Genomic DNA, 25,224 nt, shown 5'->3' on the forward strand with positions numbered 1-25,224 from the left:
AAATTATATTCCAGGTAGATAGATAATAATACCTAGATACTGTAGGTGAAATTATTTTTTTGTCATAACAACTGGATGCGTTATAAGCAGAGCTTACATGAGACAATAGTGATTAGTTTCCTAAACTCAAACATACCACAAGTCTGGCAACGTGAAGCACCAAGAAAGGAAATATTGTCAGCTTCTTCAACCTAAGTAGATCACGGCCAGCTGTTGATATTTCAATATCAAATTTTTAAAATGAATTATTACCTAGATAGAAATTTCTTAATAAATGTAGTATCTGTGCAGTAGGAACTGAACTAAATCTCCTGCTTTAAAGAAATAGAACATTTAAACAAGTGATCATCTACATGAAAAGGCCCTAGTTAAGCATGTTAAAATATTCTTTTGTGTGAAAAAATGTTGGGTTTATTTTGATTTAAAAAAATTTTGCCTCCATGAAAAAATTAGGCCTTTTTATTTTAAGTGTTTTGGGGTCTGAAAAACACCTGAAATCTAGAAAATTGTGATCACTCAAAACAAAAAGTGCCAAACAACCCCCCCCCACACACACACAAATCAGTCAATAGATTATTATTAACCCTATAGTTGCATAGGGGCCCATTTATCAAGCTCCGAATGGAGCTTGTGGGCCCGTGTTTCTGGCGAGTCTTCAGACTCGCCAGAAACAGCAGTTATGAAACAGCAGTCTAAAGACCGCTGCTCCATAACCCTGACCGCCTGCTCTGAGCAGGCGGACAGGAATCTCCGGAAATCAACCCGATCGAGTACGATCGGGTTGATTGACACCTCCCTGCTGGCGGCCCATTGGCCGCAAGTCAGCAGGGGGCGGCGTTACACCAGCAGCTCTTCTGAGCTGCTGATGCAATGCTGAATACTGAGAGCGTATTGCTCTCCGCATTCAGCGAGGTCTTGCGGACCTGATCCGCACTGTCGGATCAGGTCCTCAAGACCGTTGATAAATAGGCCCCATAGTTTCAGTAAGGCAAAAAATACCTGCTTGAATGCAGTAGAGTATGTCAATATTTATTTGTCCATTTAAAGCAAAATAACTGTAATAGTTAAAGTGAAAGTCAATTTTGATGCTAAAGTGCTCGGTTTTTAACAATTCGATTAAAAACAGGGGCACTTTAATTCATCAAAATTTACATTTCACTCCTGTTGTGAAAAAACACTTACCTTTAAACTTGACAGCCGCTCCAGCTTCCTCCACCCGTCGCAAAGCCTCTTCCTGGGTCTAAAAACAGAATTTATGCTTACCTGATAAATTACTTTCTCCAACGGTGTGTCCGGTCCACGGCGTCATCCATTACTTGTGGGATATTCTCCTCCCCCACAGGGAAAGGCAAGGAGAGCACACAGCAAGAGCTGTCCATATAGTCCCTCCCAGGCTCCGCCCCCCCAGTCATTCGACCGACGGTTAGGAGAAAAAAAGGAGAAACTATAGGGTGCCGTGGTGACTGTAGTGTATAGAGAGAGAAATTTTTCAAACCTGATTAAAAAAACAGGGCGGGCCGTGGACCGGACACACCGTTGGAGAAAGTAATTTATCAGGTAAGCATAAATTCTGTTTTCTCCAACATTGGTGTGTCCGGTCCACGGCGTCATCCATTACTTGTGGGAACCAATACCAAAGCTTTAGGACACGGATGAAGGGAGGGAGCAAATCAGGTTACCTAAACAGAAGGCACCACGGCTTGCAAAACCTTTCTCCCAAAAATAGCCTCCGAAGAAGCAAAAAGTATCAAATTTGTAGAATTTGGCAAAAGTGTGCAGAGAAGACCAAGTTGCTGCCTCACATATCTGATCAACAGAAGCCTCGTTCTTGAAGGCCCATGTGGAAGCCACAGCCCTAGTAGAGTGAGCTGTGATTCGTTCAGGAGGCTGCCGTCCGGCAGTCTCATAAGCCAATCGGATAATGCTTTTCAGCCAGAAAGAAAGAGAGGTAGCAGTAACTTTTTGTCCTCTCCTCTTACCAGAATAAACGACAAACAAAAAAGAAGTTTTGTCTGAAATCCTTTGTTGCTTCTAAATAGAACTTTAAAGCACGGACTACATCTAAATGGTGTAACAAATGTTCCTTCTTTGAAACTGGATTCGGACACAAAGAAGGGACAACTATTTCCTGGTTAATATTCTTGTTGGAAACAACTTTTGGACGAAAACCAGGCTTGGTACGCAAAACAACCTTATCTGAATGGAACACCAGATAGGGTGGATCACACTGCAAAGCAGATAGTTCAGAAACTCTTCTAGCAGAAGAAATAGCAACCAAAAACAGAACTTTCCAAGATAGTAACTTGATATCTATGGAATGTAAGGGTTCAAATGGAACCCCTTGAAGAACTGAAAAAACTAAATTTAGACTCCAGGGAGGAGTCAAAGGTCTGTAAACAGGTTTGATTCTGACCAAAGCCTGTACAAAAGCTTGTACATCTGGCACAGCTGCCAGTCGTCTGTGTAACAAGACACATAAAGCAGATCTCTGTCCTTTTAGAGAACTCGCTGAAAATCCCTTATCCAAACCTTCTTGTTAGAAAGGAGAGGATCCTGGGAATATTAATCCATGAGAATCCCTTGGATTCACACCAACAGATATATCCTTTCCATATTTTATGGTAAATCCTTCTAGTCACAGGTTTTCTGGCTTGGACCAGAGTATCTATCACTGAATCTGAAAACCCGCGCTTGGATAAAATCAAGCGTTCAATTTCCAAGCAGTCAGCTGGAGAGAAAATAGATTTGGATGTTCGAATGGACCTTGCACTAGAAGATCCTGTCTCAAAGGTAGCTTCCATGGTGGAGCCGATGACATATTCACCAGGTCTACATACCAAGTCCTGCGTGGCCACGCAGGAGCTATCAGAATCACTGAGGCCTTCTCCTGTTTGATCCTGGCTACAAGCCTGGGAAGGAGAGGGAACGGTGGAAATGCATAAGCTAGGTTGAACGACCAAGGCGTCACTAATGCATCCACTAGAGTCGCCTTGGGATCCCTGGATCTGGACCCGTAGCAAGGAACCTTGAAGTTCTGACGAGACGCCATCAGATCCATGTCTGGAATGTCCCATAATTGAGTCAACTGGGCAAAAACCTCCGGGTGGAGTTCCCACTCCCCCGGATGGAAAGTCTGACGACTCAGATAATCCGCCTCCCAGTTGTCTACTCCTGGGATGTGAATTGCAGATAGATGGCAGGAGTGATCCTCCGCCCATTTGATGATCTTGGATACCTCTCTCATCGCCAAGGAACTCTTTGTTCCTCCCTGATGGTTGATGTAAGCTACAGTCGTCATGTTGTCTGACTGGAATCTTATGAATCCGGCCTTCGCTAGTTGAGGCCCGGAGAGCATTGAATATCGCTCTCAGTTCCAGGATGTTTATCGGGAGAAGAGACTCTTCCCGAGACCATAGACCCTGAGCTTTCAGGGAATCCCAGACCGCGCCCCAGCCTAATAGACTGGCGTCAGTCGTGACAATGACCCACTCTGGTCTGCGGAAACTCATTCCCTGAGACAGGTGATCCTGTGACAACCACCAACGGAGTGAGTCTCTGGTCATCTGGTCTACTTGAATCTTTGGAGACAAGTCTGTATAGTCCCCATTCCACTGCTTGAGCATGCACAGTTGTAATGGTCTTAGATGAATTTGAGCAAAAGGAACTATGTCCATTGCTGCAACCATCAACCCTACTACTACCATGCACTGAGCTATGGAAGGCTGCAGAATAGAGTGAAGAACTTGACAAGCTTTAGAAGCTTTGACTTTCTGACTTTTGTCAGGAAGATCTTCATTTTTAAAGAATCTATTATCGTTCCCAAGAAGGGAACTCTTGTCGACGGAGACAGGGAACTCTTTTCTACGTTCACCTTCCACCCGTGAGATATGAGAAAGGCTAGAACAATGTCTGTATGAGCCTTTGCTTTGGAAAGAGACGACGTTTGGATTAGAATGTCGTCCAGATAAGGTGCCACTGCAATACCCCTTGGTCTTAGAACCTCTAGAAGGGACCCTAGCACCTTTGTGAAAATCCTTGGATGATCTTTGTGGATAGGAATATGTAGATACGCATCCTTTAAATCCACGGTAGTCATAAATTGACCCTCCTGGATTGTAGATAAAATTGTTCGAATGGTTTCCATTTGAACGATGGAACTCTGAGAAATTTGTTTAGAATTTTTAAATCCAGAATTGGTCTGAAAATTCCCTCTTTTTTGGGAACTACAAACAGATTTGAGTAAAACCCCCGACCTTGTTCCACAGTTGGAACTGGGTGTATCACTCCCATCTTTAACAGGTCTTCTACACAATGTAAGAATGCCTGTCTCTTTATTTGGTTTGAAGATAAGTTAGACATGTGGAACCTTCCCCTTGAGGGTAGTTCCTTGAACTCCAGAAGAAAACCCTGAGAGACTATTTCTAGTGTCCAGGGATCCTGAACATCTCTTGCCTAAGCCTGAGCAAAGAGAGAGCGTCTGCCCCCTACTAGATCCGGTCCCGGATCGGGGGCTACCCCTTCATGCTGTTTTGGTAGCAGCAGCAGGCTTCTTGGCCTGTTTACCCTTGTTCCAGCCTTGCATTGATTTCCAAGCTGGTTTAGTCTGGGAAGCGTTACCCTCTTGTCTAGAGGCTGCCGAGTTGGAAGCCGGTCCGTTCCTGAAATTGCGAATGGAACGAAAATTGGACTTATTCTTAGCCTTGAAAGGTTTATCTTGTCGGAGGGCATGGCCCTTTCCCTCAGTGATGTCTGAAATAATCTCTTTCAATTCTGGCCCAAAAAGGGTCTTACCTTTGAAAGGGGTACTAAGCAATTTTGTCTTGGAAGATACATCCCCCGACCAAGACTTTAGCCAGAGCGCTCTACGCGCCCCAATTGTAAACCCTGAATTTTTCGCCGCTAACCTCGCTAACTGCAAAGCGGTGTCTAAAATAAAGGAATTAGCTAACTTAAGTGCGTGAATTCTGTCCATGACTTCCTCATACGGAGTCTCCCTACTGAGCGACTTTTCCAGTTCCTCGAACCAGAACCACGCCGCTGTAGTGACAGGAATAATGCACAAAATAGGTTAAAGGAGGTAACCTTGCTGTACAAAAATCTTTTTAAGCAAACCCTCCAATTTTTTATCCATAGGATCTTTGAAAGCACAATTGTCCTCAATAGGAATGGTCGTGCGCTTGGCTAGAGTAGAAACCGCCCCCTCGACCTTAGGGACTGTTTGCCATGTGTCCTTCCTGGGGTCGACCATAGGGAACAATTTCTTAAATATAGGAGGAGGGACAAAAGGTATGCCTGGCTTCTCCCACTCCTTATTCACTATGTCCGCCACCCGTTTAGGTATCGGAAAAGCATCAGGGTGCACCGGGACCTCAAGGAACTTGTCCATCTTGCACAATTTTTCTGGGTTGACCAGATTGTCACAATCATCCAGAGTAGATAGCACCTCCTTAAGTAATGCGCGGAGATGCTCTAATTTTGATTTAAATGTCACAACATCAGGTTCTGCCTGCTGAGAAATTCTTCCTGTATCAGAAATTTCCCCATCTGACAAACCCTCCCTCACTGCCACTTCAGATTGGTGTGAGGGTATGACAGAAAAATTATCATCAGCGCCCTCCTGCTCTACAGTGTTTAAAACAGAGCAATCGCGCTTTCTCTGAAATGCTGGCATTTTGGATAAAATATTAGCTATGGAGTTATCCATTACTGCCGTCAATTGCTGCATAGTAACAAGCATTGGCGCGCTAGAAGTACTAGGGGTCGCCTGCGCGGGCATAACTGGTATAGACACAGAAGGAGATGATGTAGAACTATGTCTACTTCCTTCATCTGAGGAATCATCCTGGGCAACTTTACAATTTGTGACAGTACTGTCCTTACTTTGTTTGGACGCTATGGCACAATTATCACACATATTTGAAGGGGGAACCACATTGGCTACCATACATACAGAACAAGATCTATCTGAAGGTACAGACATGTTAAACAGGCTTAAACTGGTTAATAAAGTACAAAAACCGTTTTAAAACAAAACTGTTACTGTCTCTTTAAATGTTAAACAGGGCACACTTTATTACTGAATATGTGAAAAACTATGAAGGAATTATCTAATATTTACCAAATTTTCACCACAGTGTCTTAATGCATTCAAAGTATTGCACCCCAATTTTCAAGATGTTAACCCTTAAAATGTGGAAACCGGAGCCGTTTTTAATTTTAACCCCCTTACAGTCCCAGCTACAGCCTTTGCTGCGACTTCACCAATCCCAAGGGGGTATATGATATCAAATGAAGCCTTCTAGGAACGTTTTTAGTGGATTCCAGACCCACACACATGCAGCTGCATGTACTGTACTCAAAAGTAACTGCACAGTAATGGCGTGAAAATGAGGCTCTGCCTACTACAGAGAAAGGCCCTTCCTGACTGGGAAGGTGTCTTAACAAGTGCCTGGTGCTAAAAAACGTTCCCCAATGTTATAAAAGTGTGAAATTCAACTTCAAACTGCATATAATACTTAAATAAAGCAATCGATTTAGCCCTTAAGAGTGTCTACCAGTGTATAGCCCATAATAAGCCCTTTATTCTGTTTGAGACTAAGAAAATGGCTTACCAATCCCCATGAGGGAAAATGACAGCCTTCCAGCATTACACAGTCTTGTTAGAAAAATGGCTAGTCATACCTTGAGCAGAAAAGTCTGCAAACTGTTCCCCCCAACGGAAGTTCTCTCATCTCAACAGTCCTGTGTGGGAACAGCAACTGATTTTAGTTACTGTCTGCTAAAATCATAATCCTCTTTTAAACAGAACTCTTCATCTCTTTCTGTTTCAGAGTAAATAGTACATACCAGCACTATTTTAAAATAACAAACTCTTGATAGAAGAATAAAAAACTACAACTAAACACCACAAACTCCTCACCATCCCCGAGGAGATGCTACTTGTTCAGAGCGGCAAGGAGAATGACTGGGGGGGCGGAGCCTGGGAGGGACTATATGGACAGCTCTTGCTGTGTGCTCTCCTTGCCTTTCCCTGTGGGGGAGGAGAATATCCCACAAGTAATGGATGATGCCGTGGACCGGACACACCAATGTTGGAGAAATGAGGAATCCGGCTCCTCCAATCATGGCATTGAATCAGACACTGATTCCTCCAGGGGGAAGCCGTGATTGGAGGATGACCTATCCATCATTTCTGACGTCAGAAATGGCTTTACAGGAGTGAAATATAAATTTTGATGAATTAAAGTGCCCCTGTTTTTAATTGAATTTTAAAAAACTGGGCACTTTACCATCAAAATTGACATTCACTTTAAGCAAATATGTTCAACCTTTTATTAGCATAAATATTTTATATATACACACATATATATATTTATATACATTAATATTTAAACGTTGCAATAATCTACAAATAATTTCACTTCTATTTTAGTATAACATAAACAAAGCTAGGGAATACTGGAATACTGCTTAGTTTTGGGCATTTTAAGAAAAGTAGCAACTTCACAAACCTTAATACCAAGCTCAATGTTCTCCCCACCATACACATCCATCCCCGGATCAAGCAGACCAATGTCCCCAAAGAATTGTCTATTCACCACAAAAGAGCAGCCGATCATTGCAGGAGTTCTGTATAAAACAACAAGTAAATAAAAAAGTAAAGTACACAGTTATATTACACATTATATTGTGCTAGTTCATTATTATACAGTTCTCCTGTTAGATATATACTGACATATATACTAGCAATATTAATAGTTTATGTCAAATTTACATCCACATTTATAACCAAAGCAATAACCATAATCTTTATACTAGGAAAGGAAACAAATGTACAAATGTTTAAAGGATATGGAAGCATTCAACATATCTTTTTCACATGTTTATTACAAATATAGAGCTAGATTACAAGTGGCAGGCAATTGTAATCTTGCATTAACGTGCACGCGTATTAGAAGTTTAGGTAAACTGGCCACACGTGCGTAAACTAAATTTGCACTTAGCGTTAGCGTTACTGAAGTCCTCGCATAAAGTGTTTGCGCTAAATAAAAAGTTGCACCAAACAAAACAAATACATTAAAATAAAAGGTTACACTTATACATACAATAATACAATTATTCATATAAATTATACATATAAATATTAATTAAAATATACATTTAAATATTAATTAAAACATTTTATAAGGGTTAAAAGGTATATGGTCTATGACAAGGTGATTGAATGTAAAGGGCTATAATATAATATACTACATATACATATATATATATATATATATATATATATATATATATATATATATATATATATGCACATACAGGGAGTGCAGAATTATTAGGCAAGTTGTATTTTTGAGGATTAATTTTATTATTGAACAACAACCATGTTCTCAATGAACCCAAAAAACTCATTAATATCAAAGCTGCATAGTTTTGGAAGTAGTTTTTAGTTTGTTTTTAGTTATAGCTATTTTAGGGGGATATCTGTGTGTGCAGGTGACTATTACTGTTTATAATTATTAGGCAACTTAACAAAAAACAAATATATACCCATTTCAATTATTTATTTTTACCAGTGAAACCAATATAACATCTCAACATTCACAAATATACATTTCTGACATTCAAAAACAAAACAAAAACAAATCAGTGACCAATATAGCCACCTTTCTTTGCAAGGACACTCAAAAGCCTGCCATCCATGGATTCTGTCAGTGTTTTGATCTGTTCACCATCAACATTGCGTGCAGCAGCAACCACAGCCTCCCAGACACTGTTCAGAGAGGTGTACTGTTTTCCCTCCTTGTAAATCTCACATTTGATGATGGACCACAGGTTCTCAATGGGGTTCAGATCAGGTGAACAAGGAGGCCATGTCATTAGATTTTCTTCTTTTATACCCTTTCTTGCCAGCCACGCTGTGGAGTACTTGGACGCGTGTGATGGAGCATTGTCCTGCATGAAAATCATGTTTTTCTTGAAGGATGCAGACTTCTTCCTGTACCACTGCTTGAAGAAGGTGTCTTCCAGAAACTGGCAGTAGGACTGGGAGTTAAGCTTGACTCCATCCTCAACCCGAAAAGGCCCCACAAGCTCATCTTTGATGATACCAGCCCAAACCAGTACTCCACCTCCACCTTGCTGGCGTCTGAGTCGGACTGGAGCTCTCTGCCCTTTACCAATCCAGCCACGGGCCCATCCATCTGGCCCATCAAGACTCACTCTCATTTCATCAGTCCATAAAACCTTAGAAAAATCAGTCTTGAGATATTTCTTGGCCCAGTCTTGACGTTTCAACTTGTGTGTCTTGTTCAGTGGTGGTCGTCTTTCAGCCTTTCTTACCTTGGCCATGTCTCTGAGTATTGCACACCTTGTGCTTTTGGGCACTCCAGTGATGTTGCAGCTCTGAAATATGGCCAAACTGGCAAGTGGCATCTTGGCAGCTGCACGCTTGACTTTTCTCAGTTCATGGGCAGTTATTTTGCGCCTTGGTTTTTCCACACGCTTCTTGCGACCCTGTTGACTATTTTGAATGAAACGCTTGATTGTTCGATGATCACGCTTCAGAAGCTTTGCAATTTTAAGAGTGCTGCATCCCTCTGCAAGATATCTCACTATTTTTGACTTTTCTGAGCCTGTCAAGTCCTTCTTTTGACCCATTTTGCCAAAGGAAAGGAAGTTGCCTAATAATTATGCACACCTGATATAGGGTGTTGATGTCATTAGACCACACCCCTTCTCATTACAGAGATGCACATCACCTAATATGCTTAATTGGTAGTAGGCTTTCGAGCCTATACAGCTTGGAGTAAGACAACATGCATAAAGAGGATGATGTGGTCAAAATACTCATTTGCCTAATAATTCTGCACTCCCTGTATATGTCTAAATATTTGTATGTATGTATATATACATATGTATTTATGTGCATACATGTGTATTTATGTGTTTATATGTGTATATACTTTTAGAGCCCTTTCCACTTAAATACCTGAAAAAATAAAAATAATTTGTATTGAATATTAATATGAATTATACAAAAAGTATTTTATATTTCAATGTACTTAGAAGAAAATGTTCTTTGTATTTATATATATATATATATATATATATATATACACCCGTATATATTCATATAGATATATAGGTACAGATATATATTTAAAAAATATATTTATAAGTAAAAGGAACATTTAATCCAATGTGAAGAACATATGAATGTCAAATATTTATTACTCATCTAGGCTTAGTTCTGTAGGTCTAAAGCTGTCTCGGGTATATAAAAACTTTTTAGACCTTCCAAGTCAAACACCTTGTCATATACCATATCCCTTTAAATTACTATCGGCTAGATTACGAGTCTGGCATTAGGCTTAAAAAGCAGCGTTGGCCGGTCCCAACGCTGCTTTTTAACGCCCGCTGGTATTACGAGTCTTGCAGGTACAGGTGTACCGCTAACTTTTTTTGCCAGACTTGGAAATACCGCAAATCCACTTACGTCAATTGCGTATCCTATTTTTTCAATGGGGCTTGCATAGCGCCGGTATTACGAGTCTGCCAAAAACTGAGCGGTAGACCCTCTCCTGTCAACACTGGTACCGCATTTTAAAGTCAGTAGTTAAGAGTTTTACACTACAACTAAAGTGCTAAAAAGTACACCATAAACTACCTATTAACCTCTAAACCGAGGCCCCCCCACATCGCAAACACTCAAATACATTTTTTAACCCATAATCTGCCGAACCAGACATCACCACCACTATAATAAATATATTAACCCCTAAACAGCCGCACTCCTGCCTCGTAAACATTAGTTAAATATTATTAACCCCTAATCTGCCGGCCCTAACATCGCCGCCACCTGCCTACATTGTATCTAGTTTAGGGTTTATTTTTATTTTACAGGCAAGTTTGTATTTATTTTAACTAGGTAGAATAGTTTCTAAATAGCTATTAAGTATTTAATAAACAACCTAGTTAAAATAAATACAAAAGTACCTGTAAAATAAAACCTAACCTTAGTTACAATTACACCTAACACTACACTATAGTTAAATTAATTCCCTAAACTAAATACAATTAAATACAATTAAATGCAATTAGCTAAAGTACAAAAAAAAAAAAATACTAAATTACAGAAAATAATAAACAAATTACAAGATTTTTAAACTAATTACACCTAATCTAATCCCCCTAACAAAATAAAAAAGCCCCCCAAAAATAAAAAAAGCCCTACCCTACACTAAATTACAAATAGCCCTTAAAAGGGCCTTTTGCGGGGCATTGCCCCAAAGTAATCAGCTCCTTTACCTGTAAAAAAATTACAAATCCCCTCCAACATTAAAACCCACCACCCACACAACCAACCCTACTTTAAACCCACCCAATACCCCCTTAAAAAACCTAACACTAACCCCTTGAAGATCACCTTACCGGGAGAAGTCTTCACCCAACCGGGCCAAAGTCCTCAACGAATCCGGCAGAAGTGGTCCTACAGACGGGCAGAAGTGGTCCTCCAGACGGGCAGAAGTTTTCATCCAGACGGCATCTTCTATCTTCATCCATCCAGCACGGAGCGGGTCCATCTTCAAGACATCCAACGTGGAGCATCCTCTTCTTTCCACGGCAACTGAAGAATGAAGGTACCTTTAAGTGATGTCATCCAAGATGGCGTCCCTTCAATTCCGATTGGCTGATAGAATTCTATCAGCCAATCGAAATTAAGGTAGAAAAAATCCTATTGGCTGATGCAATCAGCCAATAGGATTGAACTTCAATGCTATTGGCTGATCCAATCAGCCAATAGGATTGAGCTTGCATTCTTTTGGCTGATAGGAACAGCCAATAGAATGCCAGCTCAATCCTATTGGCTGATTGCATCAGCCAATAGGATTTTTTCTACCTTAATTCCGATTGGCTGATAGAATTCTATCAGCCAATCGGAATCTAAGGGACGCCATCTTGGATGACGTCACTTAAAGGAATCTTCATTCAGCAAGAAGACATCAGAAGAAGAGGATGCTCCGCGCTGGATGGATGAAGATAAAAGATGCCGTCTGGATGAAGATTTCGGCCCATCTGGAGGACCACTTCTGCAGGATTCGTTGAGGACTTCGGCCCGGTTGGGTGAAGACTTCTCCCGGTAAGGTGATCTTTAAGGGGTTAGTGTTTTTTTAAGGGGGTATTGGGTGGGTTTTAGAGTAGGGTTGGTTGTGTGGGTGGTGGATTTTAATGTTGAGGGGGGATTTGTAATGTTTTTACAGGTAAAAGAGCTGATTACTTTGGGGCAATGCCCCGCTTTTTTATTTTGGGGGGGGCTTTTTATTTTGTTAGGGGGATTAGATTAGGTGTAATTAGTTTAAAAATCTTGTAATTTGTTTATTATTTTCTGTAATTTAGTGGGGGGGGGGGTTTGTACTTTAGCTAATTTTATTTAATTGTATTTAGTTTAGGGAATTAATTTAATTATAGTGTAGTGTTAGGTGTAATTGTAACTTAGGTTAGGTTTTATTTTACAGGTACTTTCGTATTTATTTTAACTAGGTAGTTTATTAAATAGTTAATAACTATTTAGTAAATATTCTACCTAGTTAAAATAAATACAAACTTGTCTGTAAAATAAAAATAAACCTTAAACTAGATACAATGTAATTATTAGTTATATTGTAGCTAGCTTAGGGTTTATTTTATAGGTGAGTATTTAGTTTTAAATAGGAATAATTTAGTTAATGATAGTAATTTTAATTATATTTATTTAAATTATATTAAAGTTAGGGGGTGTTAGGGTTAGGGTTAGACTTAGGTTTAGGGGTTAATAAATTTGAATAGTGGCTGCGACGTTGGGGGCGGCAGATTAGGGCTTAATAAATGTAGGTAGGTGGCGGCGATTTTAGGGACGGCAGATTAGGGGTTAATAATATTTAACTAATGTTTGCGAGGCGAGAATGTGGCGGTTTAGGGGTTAATATGTTTATTATAGTGGTGGCAACGTTGGGGACGGCAGATTAGGGGTTTAGTTGTGTAGGTAGGTTGCGGCGACATTGGGGAAGGCAGATTAGGAGTTAATAAATATAATGTAGGTGTCGGCGATGTTGGGGGCATCAGATTAGGGATTCATAAGTATAATGTAAGTGGCGGCAGTGTCCGGAGCGGCAGATTAGGGGTTAATAATATAATGTAGGTGTCAGAGATGTCGGGGGCGGCAGATTAGGGGTTAATAAGTGTAAGATTAGGGGTGTTTAGACTCGGGGGTTCATGTTAGGGTGTTAGGTGTAGACATAAAATGTATTTCCCCATAGGAATCAATGGGGCTGCGTTAAGGAGCTTTACGCTGCATTTTGGCAGGTGTTAAACTTTTTTTAAGCCGGCTCTCCCCGTTGATCCCTATGGGGAAATAGTGCATGAGCACGTTACACCAGCTCACCGCTAACGTAAGCAGCGCTGGTATTGGAGTGCGGTAAGGAGAAAAATTTTGCTCAATGCTCACTTCTTGTCAGGGTTGTGAAACTCGTAATCTAGCCGTATCTTTTTAATATAGATAGATAGATAGATAGATAGATATGTAGATAGATATTGTAGATAGATATTGTAGATAGAGAGACAGACAGACAGACAGACAGACAGACAGACAGACAGACAGACAGATAGATAGATAGATAGATAGATAGATAGATATGGGTATCTAGCCTCCACATGTTAGCTCGCCCAAGGCTTTCGCTCAAGCACTACAATTTTACTTTCAACTTGTAATATGAGTGCAAGAATAAAAGTGTTACTGATTTAACTTGAGTGATGTTATCGTTCAATAACGGCAATATTTTTCTCTCCACTTGTACCCACTCAGGAGTCACAGAGCACTGCTTGTCTCAAGCAGAAATGGACAATTAGCAGCACTAGTTACATGACCCAGCTGTGTGACTAGCACTGCTATATTATTACTATAATGGCCCCAAAAGTCTTAAGTTACTTGACCAATGATTAATGAAAAGTATGCAACAGGGGAGCGCTACAATAACCCCCTAGGGGAGATTAAAAAGCTTAAGGTGGAATCCAAAGGTTATAAAATGTAAGTATTTAATCACATAAAAAGTTTAAACATATATCATAATCAATATTAAAAGCAATTGTTATCACAACAATATAGATAATTCATCTAAAAACAATACGAATGATGATTACAACAATAAGGTAGACAGTTCATCTAAAAGAAATACAGATTATGATTCCCTAAAACCACAATATAAATGGAATGAAAAAGTAGGAAACTTAATATTGATAGCTGCACAAAAAAGAAATAGGGATGATAAGCTAATACGTGATGTGTATTAAGTCCTATATCCCAATAAAATCCATAAAAATCAAATTAAAACAAGGTTATCCAATATAAATAATAACCCAAATTCATCTAATATGATCCGATATAGTTAATGTGATCCAATATAGTTAATGTGATCCGATATAGTTAATGTGATCCAATATAGTTAATATCCCAGAATAGTATCCAATGTGTATCCAAGTGAATGTGTCCAATATAGTATGTGTAAGCAAAAGTTCCTTAAAAAAGTCTGATAAAAAAGTAACACTGAAGTAAAAATGTGAAGAGTGATAATATATATATATATATATATATATATATATATATATATATATATTTAAAAAGATGTGACCAAAAAAAACAAAAATCAGCAAAAAGGTGTACACCTAAAAAAATGACAAAAAGAAAAAAATAACAAAAAGAAAAAATAGTATTGAAAAGTGTTACAGAGTGTTACAAAGTGTACCCTTCAAGGGTGAATTAGTGAGTAACTGTTAGCACAATGGCTAATCCAAAATGATAAAGTTCCTATGAAATGGATCCAAAATACAAAGTTCCTATAAAAATCCAAATAATGTATCCTAAACTCAGGTTGTTTGGGATGATTTTAAAGGCGTTAAGTTCTCTTTAGTATATTAATGCTGTTCTCTTCTGAAGTGATGTCCACAAGAAATATTCAAAGCCCTAAACTAAAGTAAATAAACATAGTGCAATAAAGCTACTAGCCATATGAAAGTACAGGTATTGTGCTTACCGATGAAATCTGAGCCGTGATATCAGTAGTTCTATGTCTACGCGTTTCGGTCCTCACCTCGGACCTTTCTCAATACATATGTATTGACCAATGATTAAACCATGAAGATATGGAGCTGATGTAAATACTGTATACTAGTCTGTGATTGGCTGGTGCCCTGTTACAGGGGGCCGGAAAATGAAAAAAAATACTGCTTATTTGAATTTCAGAGTAAGTGCTAATGCCTTTTTTTTTTTTTTTTTAAATGTACCTGTTAATTATTAAATTCTACTGCATTGAGTAGTTCTTTAAGTGAGTAGAGTAAATGCTTTCTGGAAATTTTAGTCTTTTAGTCTTTTAGTCTTATATATATATATTTGAGAGCTTTTCTATCTTACTCTAAAAACTCAACATTGGCTGTATCTAGTAAATACACTTCTTTACTAGATAAATTCACAACTTTGTATTATATTTTGTTAAAAAAAACTATATTTTTTATAAGTTGAAAACTAGCACTCTAATGTATCATGCCCCTGACAAGTATAGTATATGTTAAATGAATATTATTGAAGCACAATTTTGTCGGATTACAATTATTTTTCAAATGCATCCCATCTATGAATGCTTTTACAGTGTTTATGTAATAGTTAAGAAAAAACATACATATCTGAAACTAAAGGGTATTAATATTTTGTTTTAAATAGTCAATATATAGCTAGGTCTGTTTGTTTAAACACATACATACATTTTTGACACAAACTATCAGAAGATCCTAATAATGTAATAAAATGTAATCCAATGCATTATAACAATTTGATACTAGACACAAGCTGTAGCCAGTTACTAAGTACTTTTCGGTTTCAGGACATTTAGGTACCTTCATCAGGCAGAAGATTGACTCAAACAAAAGGACCTTAGTCTTCTTACGTTGCAATATACAGTTTAGAAAACACAGTAACATAGCACATTTTTCTTTGCAACTATGAAATATTTACATTTTAGTTTTATAATATTGATATTACAATGTAAACTTATATGATGTAGCATCCATTTTTATATGGACATTACAAAATGTGACACTCTTGTGTGTTCTCAGTGTGTTGAAAGCCAGTATGTGTGGCTTAGGTTAGGAAGAAACCGTGCAATGGGTCCTGGGCTTATCACCATTTGGCTAAATGTTGTAACAAATTCTTCACTTATATACTTTTAGCCTAGCTGTTGGCATAAAAAGTTATCACTGACTATTCAGTGTGTTGTTTGAAATATACAAAACACTGAAATAAAACCCACTCTCAAACTGGGATGGGTACATATCCAATGCTATTTGCAAAACTCTTCTGTATCTAACTCTTCCAGTTTGCGTATTATGGGCTAGATTACAAGTGGAGCACTATTTAATGCTCCCGGACGCACTTTAACATTGCTAGACTGAGGCTTTTTGTTAGTATTATGAGTTGAAAGTAAAAAGTTAGCGTGCAAATGAAATCCTGACGCACACAAAAAGATAAAGTTAGAATATTGCAACCTTGTTAACGTAATCTCCCATAGACTGCAAAAGAGAAAGCAAACTTAAAAAAAGAAAAACCTAAGATCCATACTTGCACGCTAAATCAACCACGTTTATTCATGTGCCCTAAACCAACATGAATTATGAAAATTTCACATTCCAATATTCTTTACAAAGAATATATGACTTTTTGGTAAAATATATATAATATATATATATATATATATATATATACACACATATACATAAATAAATACATATGTATATATATATATATACACATATATAAATAAATACATATGTATATATATATATACACACATATATATGTATATATATACATACACACATATATATGTATATATATACATACACACATATATATGTATATATATATACACATATATATGTATATATATATATATATAACAGTCCAAAGTTACCAGCACTCACTATGTAAATCCCAACGTCGGGGTGCACCCAAAATATCAAATAGATTGGTGGTTCAATGAACAGAGGCACTCGCCGTAAGTAAAATTAGTGCATTTATTTCCTCATAAGAGTGAACGTTTTTGGGCTGTGATGCCCGTCCTCAGACTCCTGAAACTGGTATTTACTTACTGTAAGTGCCTATGTTCATTGAACCACCAATATATATACATATATATATATATATATATATATATATATATATATATATATATATATATATATAAATCCCAGAAAGAAAAAAAGGCACTTGCTGGTCTTGTGTGTATATATATGCCTATATATATATATATATATATATATATATATATATATATATATATATTTTCAGCTACTTCACTGCAAAGGGTTCCAATGCACTATATGGGGCCTATTTATCAAGCTCTGTATGGAGCTTGAAGCCCCGTGTTTCTGGCGAGCCTTCAGGCTCACCAGAAACACAAGTTATATGAAGCAGCGGTCTAAAGACCGCTGCTCCATAACCTGTCCTCCTGCTCTGAGGAGGCAGACAGCGATCTCCAGAAATCAACCCGATCGAATACGATTGGGTTGATTAACACCCCCTGCTAGAACTGCTGGTGCAATGCTGTATGCGGAGAGCGTAATACTGTCCACTGATCGGATCATGTCGGACAGACATTTGATAAATAGGCCCCTAAATGTCTACATATGTATTTATGTGTTTATATGTGTATGTCCTAAATACATATGTACACACACACACATATATATATATATATATATATATATACACATATTTAGACATGTATGTATGTATCTCTATGTTAAAGCCCTTTGCAGCCCTTTTTTTCTAACAGCTGAGACCTCATATATTTGAGCCCTTATAACTTTTTAATGCATTTTTCTATTTAATTATTTTTATCAGACAGTGTTATTATGAGTGTAACTGTGTTTTTTATGTGTTTCGTGCAAATTTTCTGTATCAGGTAACAGTTAACCAGAGCTCTGAAGTTGAGCTAACCCGACGACACATGCTAAATTCGATTGCGATCAAGCGTATGTGTTTACTTTTAACTCATAATACACATGCTATTTCTGTCACATGCAAAGAGCTGCAAATGATTCCATATTGATCACACACTACAATTAGCACACCACTTGTACTCTAATCCAGTGTAGCTATGTGAATGCATTCATGTATATATTTTACACATGCATAATTTATTTACAAGCACAAACATATTTAAAACAGGTAATTGCATGATTTTCTCTCAGAGAGACATTTTTCAGTTGCAATACTTTTATTAGACCAAGTGCATACACTCAAGAGTAGAGATTCATTAAAGCTTTACATGCAAATGGAAGCTAATACTATGCTAGACTGCTTTGTTGATAGCCTACTAGAATGAACAAAATTTTAAAAAATAAATGCTGTTTTCTGAGCTTTCAATTCTATCTTAGAAAAGCAAGAATTACACAAAGATGTGTTCAAGCTATCAAAAATGGCTTGACATTAGAACATTTAAGACAATAACTAACTAACTTACAGGTAGATTACAAGTTATGCGTGATAGAGGGTATTTAACGAACGCAACAAAAGTTGCGTTATTTCACTCTCCATAGTGCTTCTATTACAAGTTTTCAAACAGCCGGCTTGTGTGCGCGATATGGTTGCGTTGAGTTCCATACCGCACAAAATACAAGCGCTGTTTTGGCACGCTTTCCCGATATACATCAATGGGGAGAGAATGTTAGAAAAAAACCTAACACCTACGATCGCGGAATGAAAAGCTCTGTAACGCAGCCCCATTGATGTCTATGGTGAAAAAAGTTAAGTTTAAACCTAACACCCTAACATAAAAACCACGTCTAAACACCCCTAATCTGCTGCCCCCGACATTGCCGACGCCTAAATAAAGTTATTAACCCTAATCTACTGCTCCTGACATTGCCGCCACTATGAAAATTCATTAACCCCTATTCCGCCGCTCCCTGACACCGCCACCACTATAATAAACCTATTAACCCCTAAACCGTAAGCCCCCCACAATGAAATATACTAAATTAAACTATTAACCCCTAAACCTAAAGCCCCCCACATTGCAATAAACTAATTTAAAATAGTAACCCCTAAACCTAACGCCCCCCTAACTTTATTTTAAAATTAAAATTTCCCTATCTTAAATTAAAGTAAAACTTACCTGTCAAATAAAAATAACTACATTTAAACTAACAATTAAACTAATATTACTATTAGACTAAAATTACACTAACTAACAATTAAAGAAAACTAAAATACACATTAAAAAAGTCCTAACACTACTATAAAAATTACAAAGTATCTAATTACAAAAAATAAAAAATACTAAATTACAAAACAAAATTGCGAAAAATAACAAACAAAATTATCAAAATAAAAAAAATTACACCCTAATCTAATAGCCCTATAAAAATAAAAAAAAAAACTAACTCTAACAAAAACCTAAGATACCCATTGCCCTGAAAAGGGCATTTGTATGGGCATTGCCCTTAAAAGGACATTCGGCTCTTTTGCTTGCTCTTTTAAAAAAAAGCCCAAACCCTAAACTAAAAAACCCCCACCCAAAAAAGTTTAAAAAATCCTAACACTAAAACCCCCAAAGATCCACTTACAGTTCCTGAAGTCCGGAGATCAATGTGGCGAGAGGTCTTCATCCAGGCGGCAAGATATTCATCCATCCAGATGGCGCCTTCTATCTTCATCCAGGCGGCATCATCTATCTTCATCCCGGCGGCTTCTTCTATCTTCATCCCAGCGGCGATGAGCGGGTCCATCCTGAAGACATCCGGCACGGAGCATCCTCTTTATACGTTCAACGCTGTATACTGAATCTTCAATGCAAGAGAACCTCTTCAAAATGGCGTCCCTTGCATTCATATTGGCTGATTTGATTTTGGAAAATTAAACCAGCCAATAGGATGAGAGCTAGTGAACTCCTATTGGCTGTTCAAAACAGCCAATAGGATGAGAGCTTCTGAAATTCTATTGACTGGATGAAGATAGAAGGTGCCGCCTGCATGGATGACGACCTCACCGTCTGGATGAAGACCTCTCACCGCCTGGATGTCTGGACTTCAGGAACTGTAAGTAGATCTTCGGGGGTTAGTGTTAACTTTTTTGGGTGGGTTATTTTTTAGTTTAGGGTTTGGCTTTTCTTAAAAGAGCTGAATGACCTTTTATGGGCAAGCAAAAGAGCTGAATGCCCTTTTAAGGGCAATGACCATACAAATTACCTTTTCAGGGCAATGGGTAGCTTAGGTTTTTGTTAGAGTTAGGTTTATTATTTTGGGGGGGCTGGTTGGTTGGTGGGTTTTACTGTTGGGAGGGATTCGTGTTTTTACAGGTAAAAGAGCTGATTTATTTGGGGCAATGCCACACAAAAGTCCCTTTTAAGGGCTATTGGTAGTTTATTGTAGGCTGTTTTTTTTAATTTGACAGGTAATTTTTTATTTAATTTAAGATAAGGAAATTGTAATTTTAATATATAGTTAGGCGGGGCGTTAGGTTTAGTGGTTACTAGTTTATATTAGTTTATTGCGATGTGGGGGTCTTTCTGATTAGGTGTTAGTTTAATTTAGTATAATTTGTTGTGGGGGACTTGTGGTTTAGGGGTTAATAGGTTTATTATAGTGGCGGCGGTGTAGGGGTTAATAACTTTAGTATAGTGGGGGCGATGTGGGCGGACGGCAGATTAGGGGTTAATAATATTTAAATAGTGTTTGTGATGCGGGAGGGCCTCAGTTTAGAGGTTAATAGGTATTTTATGGGTGTTATTGTACTTTGTAACACTTTAGTTATGAGTTTTATGTAACAGTTTTGTAGCGTAAAACTCATAACTACTGCTCTTAGATGGCAGTATGGATCTTGGGCTCTTTAGCCTCACCGCAAAACTTGTAATGGCAGCGCTATGGAAGTATTAAAAAAAAAAAAGAAAGAGTCCCAATAGACAATATTAAGTATCTGCCTATAGTACTATCCAGATCCACTAAAATTCACCAGCAAGTGATATTAGTAGTAATATTGGTAACATATAAACCTATTATTCAATACTCTTAGTAATGCTTTAAGGGGGATTTGTGACTGCAAATGTCCACAAACAAGCACCAAGAGCCAAACTAAACAAAGCAGTGTTGTAATACTCTTGTAATCTCCTTTATTGGCTCTGCACCCAAACATGGAGCGTATTCATGATCCGCACATATACAGATATACTCTATCCTCCTGATGTTAATTTCAGACTCCCAACAAATCCAATACCCCACTCCGATCAACACAGCCTTACCCGCTTAGTCCATCGCCCCAGCTCACTATTCTTTGCACGGTATGCTCCTCCGAGCTCCTGCCCATCCTCAGTATGCGGATTGAGTGTCCTCCTCATGCCCCTGGTGATGTCAGTGAGCAGGGCGGATTGTACTTCCTGATTTGCAGTCGGTCTGTGTGACGAGATCCCCTTGTAATCACTCTGCTCTCATCAACCCAGGCAGTTTCAGTGGGGTGTGATACAGATAATCTTCATTGGCATGCTCCACTATTCCTGTAGGCTCCACTGTAGGGTGCAAGTGTAATGTTCAGCTCCAAGTGAAAAGTGCTGTGTATCAGACATAAAAGTCCATAAGTGTAGCAACAAGCATCCCCCTGTAGATTCGATGAATCCGGACTGCAGTGCAGCACAAGTACTGGCTAATGGCAAACAAGTATAGCCGGAAAAAAATAATACTTTGCCAGTAACTTGTATAAGTAAAACTTGACTTTTAATTTAAATACACATTAAAAATACAGACAGGGATAATACCCCCAAGCAGCAACAGACTGACGTGTTTCGGCTAAGAAGCCATACTCATAGTCCCTAAAATCTAGTCTCAATACCAACCTTACTCACTGGGTTCTGGTTGGTAGATACATTAATTCAAATTTAAAGGTTCAGGGGTATATACTCATCATTGTGTGATTAACATGATATACGCTTCACAACAGATATAGTATGGCATAATATTTGACATTGTATTATTCCATAAATAGTAACATATTATAAAGAATACAAAAACATAAATGCCAATAATCGCAAGTGTGAGAGCCCCCTACATTATTGATGAGTGGAACTGGATGGAATTACTGTGTAACCATATTATATTCATTTGAAAACACATGTCTACTATAGTTATCCAGGATAAACAATTCATGGCTGTTCACTAAACCAAAGGTTCCGCTCATCAATAATGTAGGGGGCTCTCACACTTGATATTATTGGCATTTATGTTTTTGTATAAATGGTCCAAGTAGGACTATGGCTAAAAAAGCATTTTGTTATGAAAAATTTTTAGTTACTCTCATATGGGGTCTTTCAGCTTTGAGTCAACATACCTTGTGTGATATTTTAGTTGGCTAAAAGTTAATCTTTGAAACTGATGACTATGGTTGGGTATCAACTATATTCAATGGAGATTTGCGGTTGCACGTTATTTCATTGTTGGACCCAGGCAGCATAATGTCTTGACCTATCTTTGTACAGGTACATTATTTAATTGCTTATTGAGACACATTTTAAAGATAATAATGCACATTCATGTTCTCTTAGACCAGGGGTTTTCAAACTTGGCCCTCCAGAGGTTTTGGAACTACATTTCCCATGATGCTCAGCGAGCATTTTATCTGGCTGATCATCATGGGAAATGTAGTTCCAAAACCATTGGAGGGCTAAGTTTGAGAACCCCTGTCTTATGTTGGAGTGATTTATGAAAGAAAACATTTGGAGGGCAGTGGAAAGTGCAATTAAAAGCACTGTCTCCAGTGCTTTCCAGCAAAAGACAAGAAGGAGATTTTAACAAAGTAAGATTTATTACCCTTGAAAATAGCATTATTGAAGATAGAGCAACATTTATTTCTATTTAAAGTACCATTAAATACATTAGAATTGCATAATCAAAAAATGCACAATAAAAAGTCAATGCAAAGCATTTACTCTGAATTAGAAATGATAAACAAATAAAAAAAATTAGAAATTTCAAAAGATGCTTCAATTTCCATGCTCACTGTGTCATGTTACAGCCATCAGCCAATTACACATTCATACACATATACACTGTGAACTATTGCACATGCTCAGTAGGAAAGTAAGAAAATTTGCACATAAAAACTGAGCACAAATTGATATGGAAGTAAATGTGGAAGTTTTTTTAAAAAGGCATGATCAATATGGATCATTAAAGTTTTTTTTTTTAACTTTAGTGTCCTTTTAAGCAACAATAGTAAATTAGTATAATTCAAATCCTGTTGATTATTTGGTATCTTTTATTTATGAAAGTTTTGATAGGTTAAAGATTGATAAACAATGAAAGATCAAATAGGTTATTGCTAACTTGCGGCTAGATTTAGAGTTTTGCGGCCAAAGGGGTGCGTTAGCTACGCGTGTTTTTTTTTTCCCCGCACCATTTAAATAACGCTAGTATTTAGAGTTCTCTGAAGGGCTGCGTTAGGCTCCAAAAAGGGAGCGTAGAGCATAATTTACTGCCACTTCAACTCTAAATACCAGCGTTGCTTACGGTAGCGGCCAGCTTGAAAAACGTGCTCGTGCACGATTTCCCCATAGGAAACAATGGGGCAGTTTGAGCTGAAAAAAAACCTAACACCTGCAAAAAAGCAGCGTTCAGCTCCTAACGCAGCCCCATTGTTTCCTATGGGGAAACACTTTCTAAGTCTGCACCTAACACCCTAACATGTACCCCGAGTCTAAACACCCCTAACCTTACACTTATTAACCCCTAATCTGCCGCCCCCGCTATCGCTAACCCCTGCATTTTATTATTAACCCCTAATCTGCCGCCGCAACCTACATTATCCCTATGAACCCCTAATCTGCTGCCCCCAATGTCGCCGACACCTACATTATATGTATTAACCCCTAATCTGTCCCCCCAACATCGCTGCTACCTTACCTACACTTATTAACCTCTAATCTGCCGACCGGACCTCAACGCCACTATAATAAATGTATTAACCCCTAAACCGCCACACTCCCGCCTCGCAAACCCTATAATAAATAGTATTAACCCCTAATCTGCCCTCCCTAACATCCCCGCCACCTAACTTCAAGTATTAACCCCTAATCTGCCGACCGGACCTCACCGCTACTCTAATAAATGTATTAACCCCTAAAGCTAAGTTTAACCCTAACCCTAACACCCCCCTAAGTTAAATATAATTTAAATCTAACTAAATAAATTATTTCTTATTAAATAAATTAATCCTATTTAAAGCTAAATACTTACCTGTAAAATAAACCCTAATATAGCTACAATATAACGAATAATTATATTGTAGCTATTTTAGCATTTATATTTATTTTACAGGCAACTTTGTTTTTATTTTAACTAGGTACAATAGCTATTAAATAGTTATTTACTATTTAATAGCTACCTAGTTAAAATAATTACAAAATTAACTGTAAAATAAATCCTAACCTAAGTTACAATTAAACCTAACACTACACTATCAGTTAATAAATTAAATCAATTAACTACAAGTACCTACAATTAAATAAACTAAACTAAATTACAAAAAAAAAAACACTAAATTACAAAAAATAAAAAAGATTACAAGAATTTTAAATTAATTACACCTACTCTAAGCTCCCTAAAAAAATAACAAAGCCCCCCAAAATAAAAAATGCCCTACCCTATTCTAAAATAAAAAGTTAACAGCTCTATTACCTTACCAGCCCTTAAAAAGGCTTTTTGCGGGGCATGCCCCAAAGAAATCAGCTCTTTTGCCTGTAAAAAACCCCATACAATACCCCCCCAACATTACAACCCACCACCCACATACCCCTAATCTAACCCACCCAAACCCAAAGGGACGTAATTTAGTGTTTTTTTTTTTTTTGTAATTTAGTGTTTGTTTGTTTTTGTAATTTAGTTTAGTTGATTTAATTGTAGGTAATTGTAGGTAGTTCAGTTAATTAATTTATTGATAGTGTAGTGTTAGGTTTAATTATAACTTAGGTTAGTATTTATTTTACAGGTAATTTTGTAATTATTTTAACTAGGTAGCTATTAAATAGTAAATAACTATTTAATAGCTATTGTACCTAGTTAAAATAAATACAAAGTTGCCTGTAAAATAAATATAAATGCTAAAATAGCTACAATATAATTATTTGTTATATTGTAGCTATATTAGGGTTT

The 25,224-nt window shown here is 37.7% G+C and overlaps 1 protein-coding gene across 1 annotated transcript in view; it reads right to left on the reverse strand.

Annotated features, from left to right (window-relative positions):
* The window catches only part of GALNT17 (polypeptide N-acetylgalactosaminyltransferase 17), an 820,722-nt gene that overhangs the window by 318,203 nt on the left and 477,295 nt on the right, over positions 1 to 25,224 (reverse strand). Inside the window, exon 6 of the mRNA XM_053705420.1 lies at positions 7,512 to 7,629. Within this exon, the coding sequence (XP_053561395.1) occupies positions 7,512 to 7,629 (118 nt within the window). The remainder of the gene's footprint in view (positions 1 to 7,511; positions 7,630 to 25,224) is intronic.

Source organism: Bombina bombina, chromosome 3 (genome assembly GCF_027579735.1).
Source record: "Bombina bombina isolate aBomBom1 chromosome 3, aBomBom1.pri, whole genome shotgun sequence".
NCBI lineage: Eukaryota > Metazoa > Chordata > Amphibia > Anura > Bombinatoridae > Bombina > Bombina bombina.